The sequence below is a fragment of the Hypanus sabinus genome, chromosome 1, assembly GCF_030144855.1.
Source record: "Hypanus sabinus isolate sHypSab1 chromosome 1, sHypSab1.hap1, whole genome shotgun sequence".
NCBI classification, from domain to species: Eukaryota; Metazoa; Chordata; class Chondrichthyes; order Myliobatiformes; family Dasyatidae; genus Hypanus; species Hypanus sabinus.
In genome coordinates, this window is record NC_082706.1 from 69,533,173 (window position 1) to 69,542,985 (window position 9,813).

The following is a 9,813-nucleotide window of genomic DNA, read 5'->3' on the forward strand; positions in this document are numbered from 1 at the left end:
GGAGGGGGATACACAATGCCCTACAAGACATCTTTAAATGTGAAATACCCTTGGAGAGTAAGACCATATATTTTGGATATATACCAATGGTTGAAATGAGATAAATATTTAATGAATATACTGTTGGTGGCTGGTAAAAAGACTCTTACTAGGAAATGGTTATCACAGGAGAGCCCAACTTTAAATACATGGATGGAAATTACAATGGACATTTACCAAATGGAGAAGATAACAGCAGCTGTTAATCATAAGCTGGAACAATTTGATTCATACTGGGGAAAATGGTTTAATTACATAATGCCTCATAGGCCTGATTTTATTCTCACAAATCAATTAATCTGTTGTAAAAAAAAAGATCACTCCCTACTTGTACATAGTTCTTTCCTTTTTTATTTCCACTCTTTTCTATAAGTGTATACCCCAGATAAATACTTTGTGGAGATTTTGTGATATATATGATTATATGATATATACGTACAATGTCTGAAATACATCTTATGGAAATGTTTGTTTAATGAACTTCAATAAAAAATAAATTACAAAAAAAATATTAGGTTAAATACAGACTATAGAATTGATGACATGGAAAAACTTGGTACATTAGAGTCGAAATGCTGATGTGCCAAGCATTCTACTGATTAATACTGTTTTTAAACAGGTAAGCACATCTACTTCCTCAGGAGGCTAACAAAATTTGGCTTGGCTCCATTGACCCTTACCGATTTTTATTGATCTAACATGGAACAGTTATGGCAACTCCTCTGTCTGTGACTGCAGGAAATTACAGAATTGTGGACTCATCTCAGCACATCATGGATCTGGACTTCCCTCCTTTGTGTACACTTCACATTGCCTCAGTAAAGCAGCCAGCACAATCAATGACTCCAACTCCCCAGATATTCTCTCTTCTCCACACTACATCAAACTAAAGATACAAAAGCCTGAAAGCATGGACCACCAGGCTGAAAGACAGCTTCTATCCTGCTGTAAATGACTATTAAAAGGTACTCAGTACAATAAGTTGGACTCTTGAACTCACAATCAAACTCGCTATGGCCTTGCACCTTATTGTCTACCTGCACTGCAATCTCTCTGTGACTGTAACACTTAATTCAGCACACTGTTATTACTTTCCCATGTATTACCTCAATGCACTGGGTAATGAATTGATCTGTATGAACAGCATGTAAGACAGGTTTTTCATTGTATCACAATACATGTGACATTAATAAACCAATTTACCCTCTTGGCTCCACAATAGCTTGGTTCTGAGGCAGGAAGTCACAAGCATATAATAAAATTAAGACTTCATATTCAAGATTCAGGATTGTTTATTGTCATTCTGGATCGATACAGCAGAAAATATACAATAAACAAAAAGAGCATAATAAAAAAACAAAAAACAATGTATAAATAAAAATTCAGATTCTCATTTATTTATCACATATACATCAAAATATATGTACAGTGAAAAGTAGCATTTGCAATGACCATCAACACAAGCTAGGGATGAGCGGGGGCAAGCCCACAAGTGTTGCCACATTCTAGCACCAACGTAGCATGCTCATAATGTTCACAGAACACAACCAGCAACAAAACAATAGCAAAAGCAGCTCCTTTTCTCTCTCCCATCTACACATAAATGTCAACAATCCTTCATCTCCAGGACAGACCTCCAGGCCTCAGCTAATGGGCTTTGACTTCTGAATTTCCAAATAACCTTTAAGCTCTAATCTTCAGTATTGAACCCCGCACTAGCCTATGATGGGACCCCAAACTCCAGGCACACTGAGTGACCTGCACTCATGCCTCCTGCTCATATGGATATGTGATCCTTGGACCCACCAACCTGGTACAGACTGTCATTCACCATTGCCTTTCGTTACTCATTTATGTCAATGGTCTTCAAGAGGTGAAGGCCTGAATATGGAAAGTATTCTTAGAGATGGTATATATAATTATCTGGATAGACTGGGTTGATTAGGGACAGTCAGCATGGAAGATCATGTTTGACAAATATTATTGAATTTTTTGTAGAGGTTACGAGGAAAATTGACGAGGGTAAATCAGTGGATATTGTCCATATGGACTTCAGTAAGACCTTTGACAAGGTTCCACATGGAAGGTTAGTTAGGAAGGTTCAATCATTAGTATGAATATTGAAGTAGTAAAATGGACTCAACAGTGGCTGGATGGGAGATGCCAGAGGGCAGTGGTGGATAACTGTTTGTCAGGTTGAAGGCCGGTGACTAGTGGTGTGCCTCAGGGATCTGTACTGGGTCTAATGTTGTTTGTCATATACATTAATGATCTGGATGATGGGGTGGTAAATTGGATTAGTAAGTATGCAGATGATACTAAGGTAGGAGGTGTTGTGGATAATGAAGTAGGTTTTCAAAGCTTGCAGAGAGATTTAGGCCAGTTAGAAGAGTGGGCTGAACGATGGCAGATGGAGTTTAATGCTGATAAGTGTGAGGTGCTACATTTTGGTAGGAATAATCCAAATAGGACATACATGGTAAATGGTAGGCCATTGAAGAATGCAGTAGAACAGAGTGATCTAGGAATAATGGTGCATAGTTCCCTGAAGGTGGAATCTCATGTGGATAGGGTGGTGAAGAAAGCTTTTGGCATGCTGGCCTTTATAAATCAGAGCATTGAGTATAGAGGTTGGGGTGTAATGTTATAATTGTACAAGGCATTGGTAAGGCCGAATGTGTATAGTTCTGGTCACCCAATTATAAGAAAGATATCAACAAAATAGAGAGAGTACAGAAAAGATTTACTAGAATGTTACCTGGGTTTCAGCACCTAAGTTACCGGGAAAGGCTGAACAAGTTAGGTCTTTATTCTTTGGAGCATAGAAGGTTGAGGGGGGACTTGATAGAGGTATTTAAAATAATGAGGGGGATAGATCGAGTTGACGTAGATAGGCTTTTTCTATTGAGAGTAGGGGCAATACAAACAAGAGGACATGATTTGAGAGTTAGGGGGCAAAAGTTGAAGGGTAACATGAGGGGGAATTTCTTTACTCAGAGAGTGGTAGTTGTGTGGAATGAGCTTCCAGTAAAAGTGGGAGTTTCGGTATTGTCATTTAATGTAAATTGGGTAGGTATATGGACAGGAAAGGAATGGAGGGTTATGGGCTGAGTGTGGGCCAATGAAATTAGGTGAGTGTAAGCATTGGCATGGATTAGAAGGGCCGAGATGGCCTGTTTCCATGCAGTAATTGTTATAATATCCACATCACTGGCTTTCGAGCAGAATTCCAGATATCCACACTGCTAGCCTTCGAGAGAGGAATAGAGGCCTTCTTACTCATCCACATAGATGGCCTTCAAGTGCAGGGTGTGGAGGAGAGGCCTGACCTCCAACTCCCCCACATCACTGTTTAGAAACCCTAACCTGACCCCTAACTCCCCTCCCTGCCCCTAAAACCAATGCTATAAACTGCATCTAAGCCATGACCTTGAAGGAGCCTGCACCTTAGCACCATCTTGAGCAATACTGAAAGAAAGTAGCAAACCCAATACAGCAAGTTTCTGTCTGTATTTTCATCTGGGTATAAAAACATCATGGCTTAGTGCCAAGTCATGTTTATGCCCATATGAATTCTTCCAGCACCCTGTCCAACCCTCAGCCACACTGATTATCTCCTGGTTTCTCAGCTGTGAATCAAAGCTATTTCTTTGACACTGAACACATTGGGTTAGAAATGATATTACAGAAACTTAAGAGTTTCTGCAGATGCTGGAAATCCAGAGCGAAACAAACAAAATTCTGGAGAAACTCAGCAGATCAAACAACATCTATGGAAGGGAGTTCATGTTTCAGGAAGAGATGCTTCATCAGAATTGGAAAGGAAAAGGACAAAAGCCAGAATAGGAAGGAGAGAGGAGGGGAAGGAGTACAAGCTGGCAGGTGACAGATGAGAGGGAAAGTGTGTGGGTGGGTGGAGGAGAGATGGAGAAAAGCCAGGAGGTGGTATCTGGAAGAGGTAAGGGGCTGAAGAAGAAGGAATCTGATAGGAGGGGAGTGTGGACAATAGGAGAAAGGGAAGGAGGAGGGACAGCAGGGCAAGGTGATGGACAGATGAGAAGCAGGTGAAGGGTGCCTATTCCAAGCCAGAATAGGCAATGGAAAAGGAAAGAAGGGGCAGGGGAAGAAATTCAATCATATTACATACATGCCTAAGCAAAATCCCAAGATTCTCAACATCTAAAATTAAATCTGACTGAAATGCTGACTGAAAATTTTAATTCTATTTCGCTCTGTATACTTGAGCTGAAGAGCTTTTTCCTGTGCTTCGGTGACTACACATGCTTTCTCTTCCACATTCAGATAGACACATAATCAAACATAGAAATTAGGGCAACACACACAAAATGCTAGTGGAATGCAGCAGGCCAGGCAGCATCTATAGGAAGTACTGTCTACGTTTCGGGCTGAGACCTTTCGTCAGGACAAACTGAAAGAAAAGATAGTAAAAGTCCCTCCCACTTTCAAATCTCTTACTATCTTTTCTTTCAGTTAGTCCTGACGAATGGTCTTGGCCCAAAACGTAGACAGTACTTCTTCCTTTAGGTGCTGCCTGGCCTGCTGTGTTCCTCCAGCAGTTTGTGTGTGTTGCCTGAATTTCCAGCATTTGCAGATTTCCTCGTGTTTGTGTAGAAATTCGGGTGAACCTATGATGAATTACTTCAAGCTGGTCGGATTTGTATCACTTCTGTTTCTCATATTCATTGTTCTAAAACCTACAATGATTAAGCTTCTGTCAGTTTCATTCCGTTAAAATTTCACAGAATTTGATCACTAAAAGAAAATTATGAGCTTTTTTATGTTTGTGATCCTACTCTGGAAAGGAATTATTTGCTTTTTTGGAAAGCAATAAATATGGATGTGAGAAAAATGGAAATAATGGCACAACAGGAAGTATTCAACAAAATTTATTATGCACATCCAAGTCTTTTTCTTCAAGCAATTTAAGTAATGGCTCATAAACAATATACAGAGAATAGAAATTTATATTGCTCATACGTACATTTAAGTATGTGTTAGCATGGTAGCGGATGTTGATTGTAAGCTCCATTGTAGGACCTGACCATGGTGTTTCCTTTCCTGCTGATGGTACTGCCCTTGGAGAATTTATATAATTTGTGGTACAATCTGCTTAATCAGATAATATGAGAGGCAAAGACTCCTGAGTGTGTGGCAACTGCTGATTTATACAAATCTGTTCTATTTTTTAAATCTTCCTCGTACTGGTTGCATCATGGACTGGTATGTAAACATCAATGCCCATGAATAGAAAGGTCTACAGAAAGTGGTGGATACAGTCTATCACAGCTTATGCTCTCCCCACCACTGAGCACATCTACAACGAATGATGCCACTAGAAAGCAGCAGCCATTATCAAGGAACCCCAACCATCCAGACCATTCTCTCTTCTCACTGCTGCCACAAGAAAGGAGGTACAGGAGCCTTATGCCCCATACTACCGGGTTCGGGAATGGTTATTACCTTTCAACCATTCAGCTCCTGAACTAGCATGGGTAACTTCACTCACCACAACACAGAACTGATTCCTCAACCCATGGACTCACTTTCAAGAACTCTGCAACTCATGGTCTCAGTGGTATTTATTACTGTTCATTTAGTAATATTATTTGTTTTAATTTGTATTGGCAAAGCTTGTCTTCTTTTGGACATTGGTTATTTGCCCATCTTTGCTTATCTGTAGTTTTTCATTGATTCTATTATGCTTCTTTGTATCTACTGTAAATGCCCAAAAGAAAATGAACCTCAGGGTAGTATATGGTGGCATATACATACTTAGATAATAAATTCATCTTGAACTTGTTCTTTGAACTTTGAAGATTGTCATAACTTTTTATTACCCATCTAAACACTAGGTTATGGTGGACCATTAACCTACCAGCCAAAACATCTTTGGGATGGAGGGTAAAAGCCACACAGTCACAAGATGTATGTGCAAACTCCCCACAGACAGATCCCATAATCTGGATTGAATGGCTCTAGCAGTTGCAACACTATGTCAAACCAAACAATTTTAGCTTAGTTTAGGTCAATATTCCTCTCTCAATAACTGCTACATAAACTACTGAGCAGAGGGTCTTTCTGTCTGTAATATGGCTCTTGGAATCTTCACATCTTAAATGGTGTGACAGAGATGATACCTTCTGGTTGAGTTGTTGAGCCAGTAGCCTGCCTGCTCTATCAGGCAGGTGTTAAAGATCCCTTTGGATAAGTTCAAAGAAGAGCAGCATTCCTTCATATAAGTATAGTACAGGCAAAGCCAGCACCTGATCATTATAGCACTGCTATCTGGGGCATGTACTGTGCAGAATTTGCTTTTATACTGCCACAACGTGTGCACTTCTAAATTACTCCCTCAGGATGTCCTGAAGTTAGGAGTTATGTAGTTTCAGCAGAGGCATTCAATAACTCCTCACTTACCATTACCCCAGTGAGTTCCTTCTTGGGTAACTGCATGCAGAAAGTTGTAAACTGGGCCAGCTCCATCATGCACACTAACATCCCCAGCATCCAGGACACTTTTAAAACACAATGCCCCAGAAAAGTGGCATCCATAACTAAGGGCACCCATCACCCTCTTCTCATTGCTCCCATCAGGGAGGAGGTACAGAAGTCTGAAAATACACAAAGTTTCAGGAGCAACTTCCTCCCCTCTGCCATCAGATTCTGAATTTGCAAAGAACACGTGAAAACTGCTTCACTACTTTTCTCATCTCTTATTGTACTGCTCATTTAATTTTCTTTTCTATATATGTTAATTTAGTTTTTATTATTATGCATTGCAACGTACTCCTGCTGCGAAACAAATTTCACGACTGTGCCAGCGGTCTTAAACTTGATTCTGATTGTCTTTTTTTTATATTTTCATACATTGTCTTCTTTCGCACATTGGTTGTTGGTTTTAGGGTAGTTTTTCATTGATTCTATTGTATTTTTTGCTCTACTGTGAATTCCTGCTAGGAAAATTAATCTCAGAGTAGTTTATGGTGACATTTTGATAATAAATTTCCTTTGATCTTTGAAGTTTTGCTTCTAGCGCCATGATAGCTTTACAATTCTGATAAACAGGTCACAGAAGCGTACCATCCGAAATGTTTAACGATATACATAGCAGGCCCGTCACTGTGTTGAGGTTGAGAGACGAGTAGATCCGGATTCTAGATGTGTTTGACAGAGTAGCCACAAACACGATTTATGCTCCAGCCGGATATCCAGTCTCCTTTCACCAACGGTGTTTGTGTGTGGTGGGGGGAAGGGTGACTCAAAGCGATAACGTGTCTGCCCTCACGGTTCCTCCTCAAGCCCTGGAAAGTTGTTTTCAGTGGAAGAGAGCGAATGAGTGTGTGTGTGCGAGAGAGAGAGATCCCCGGCTACTGCGTGGACGAAACACTCGGCAGGCTTCAGACAGATCATGTCGCTAGCTCGCTCACCTTGACGTTGGCATGAGAGGGAGGAAGGAGGGATGGGGGAGGAGTGAGAGAGCGCTCAGTGCAATCTGAGTCACTCTCAGCTCTGCCCAGCACGGTTGGCGCACACTCACTCTGCGTGTGCTCGAGAAAGTGACCTCGGCAAATCAGCAGGCACGGGCCGCGGCGCGAAAAGGAAAGGACAAAAGGATTTCGTTTCATATTCCCCTGCCTTGCTGCCCTCCTACCTGTGATCACGCGGAACTCCCGCAACACCTGAACGGCGCTGCCGGAGAGGAAGAAGCGTCAAGTCAGAGGTAGGATTTCGTACGAGCCGAGGGAAACTTTACAGCCGCACCATTTCGCCGGCGACCTCTCTCAACTTCGCAACTCCCGAGGGAGCGAGGAGCCCCATGGAGATCGGGGGGGAGGAACCGGTTGCCGAGAGGTTTTAAGGTTTGCACTGAGGGCTTACGTGGCACCGCAGTTTGCTCTGGGTTGCATTTTATGTGTTTACGTGTGCGTTGGATCAATTCCTCTCTGCCCCTGCAGGTGAATCCTCGCTCGTCGCTGTTTCCTGCCAGAGCTTGGGCTTGACTTTCTGGCCGACTATTAACTGCTCCGGTTTCCCGTGTAATGGGGAACCAAGTGGAGAGACTTACGCACTTGAGCTACGACGAAGTTCCCACGGCTGACCCGGCCGGCGGTGACCGGGAGGAGCCGGGACCGCGCATTGGGGTCTCCTACATCTTCTCGGTGGACGAGGACGATTTGGAGGAGCCCGTGGCGAGCGAAACGCGGACGGGGGAGATCGAGGAGAGCAGTTACGATGCGCGCAACGAAGTAGAGTGCTCCGTCTACTACAGGGACCAGTGCATCTACGAAAAGAGGGGCAATATCGGCAAGAGCGAAGAAGGAGGAGGGGCCGACCTGTCTACGCAGCCCCCCGAGACACTGCTTAATAAATGCAAACCCGGCGACCTGGTGGAATTCGTGGCAAAGAACCAGTGCCCGCACTGGGTCGTGTACGTGGGCGACTTCCAAGTGGTGCATCTGCACAAAGCGGAGATCAAGAACGATTTCTTGACCAACGCCAGCCAGGGCAGGAGGGGCCGACTGGTTAACCACCTGTACAAGTTCAAAGCCCGGCCTCCCGAGAGCGTGGTGCAATGCGCCTTGCAGCTGGTGGGACTCAAGGGGGTCCAGCTGAGCTGGAGGAGCTCCGAGTGCTTCGCCGCCTGGTGCCGGTGCGGCAGGAGGGAGTTTAAGGCAGGGGGCGAGCTGAGAATCGGTAAGCAGCCTTACCGCTTGAAAATCCACCTGAGCGACAAGGTGAGTCACACGCTGGAGTTCCAGAGTCTCGAAGACCTGATCGCCGAGAGGAGGAGGAGCGACCAACTCGGCAAATTGGCCCTGATGCAAGAGCTAGCCACACATCTGCAGACGGAGGAGCAGCACAGGACTGAACTCGACGCACAATGAGCGCGGGTTTAAAAGTTAGCCATTCTCACCGAGGGCGCAGGATAATGCGTTTGGCAGTTACCACCCCAGGGGAAACTGACATTAAATTCTTGGGCAAGTCGGGATGGAGAACGATTTGGTTTCCTGAGTCTTGGGTGCTTGTTGTTAACTTGGATACCGCCCACACGCAGTTGCAAAACGAGGTTAAAAGTTGTTCTGCACCCGAACTGAAATTTAAAAAAAGACACAATCGCCCCTCAAGCGGCCACTTCGCCAGTTCTCTTCACCCCTCTCTCCCGTTCTAGCGCCCTAGCGGCGAGGTGCTTTCTGAGACCGGGAACAGGCTCATCTCCTACCAGGGACGGCCGCCGGGATCAATGGAGCTTTCAGCAAGTACGGAAAAGTTTAATGAACTCAATGAGTGACTTTTATGCTAATAGGATTAAGTTGATCTGGAGATGGGTCGAGGTTATAAAATGGAAGACGGGTAAACACTTGACTGAACAATGATTTTATAATCGCAGGGAGAAGTGATTCAGTGAACTGCATCATTCGCCAAATACACTCTCTCCTGTGTTTTATTAAACATGGAGACTTTATATGGTTGATTTGAGAAATAGTGCTCAATAGATTTTATTTTCTTAAATTTGATTTAAAAGCCGCTACTAATCTAGGCTGGTTTCTAGTGTTTCTGCCATCACGGAGAGAATGTCCATAACTCTTGCATATCTTTATTGAAATTGAATTAAATATTTTTATAATGATATTTTTGAATTAACGTGCACTGTTATGCACAGCTGTTAATTTTCTTCACCTGCCTTAATGTCGGTGTGCATAACATGTTAACATTTAGAAAGGTTCTAAACATTTAGAGAATACACGGACTATG

General features: G+C 43.2%; 1 protein-coding gene and 1 long non-coding RNA gene across 3 annotated transcripts in view; one reads left to right on the forward strand and one right to left on the reverse strand.

The window, feature by feature from the left end:
* LOC132394494 (uncharacterized) overlaps window positions 1-7,850 on the reverse strand; it is an 83,265-nt gene extending 75,415 nt beyond the window's left edge. The window contains exon 1 of the long non-coding RNA XR_009512340.1: window positions 7,712-7,850. This is a non-coding gene — a long non-coding RNA (uncharacterized LOC132394494). The remainder of the gene's footprint in view (window positions 1-7,711) is intronic.
* Window positions 4,957-9,690, forward strand: LOC132394488 (protein LRATD2-like). Of its 2 annotated transcripts, none has more exons than XM_059970712.1 (2): window positions 4,957-7,919; window positions 8,016-9,690. In XM_059970712.1, exon 2 carries the CDS (start codon window positions 8,100-8,102, stop codon window positions 8,943-8,945), a length of 846 nt encoding a protein of 281 aa, XP_059826695.1. In that variant the 5' UTR covers window positions 4,957-7,919; window positions 8,016-8,099; the 3' UTR covers window positions 8,946-9,690. The 2 variants fall into 2 exon arrangements, with proteins under 2 accessions (XP_059826695.1, XP_059826687.1); XM_059970704.1 differs by having other exon boundaries at window positions 4,957-7,780.
* The last annotated feature ends 123 nt before the right edge of the window (window positions 9,691-9,813 follow it).

What these genes read in the sequence shown, in the direction of transcription:
- LOC132394488 (XM_059970712.1), top strand. Translation starts at nt 8,100, where the DNA reads ATGGGGAACCAAGTGGAGAGACTTACGCACTTGAGCTACGACGAAGTT.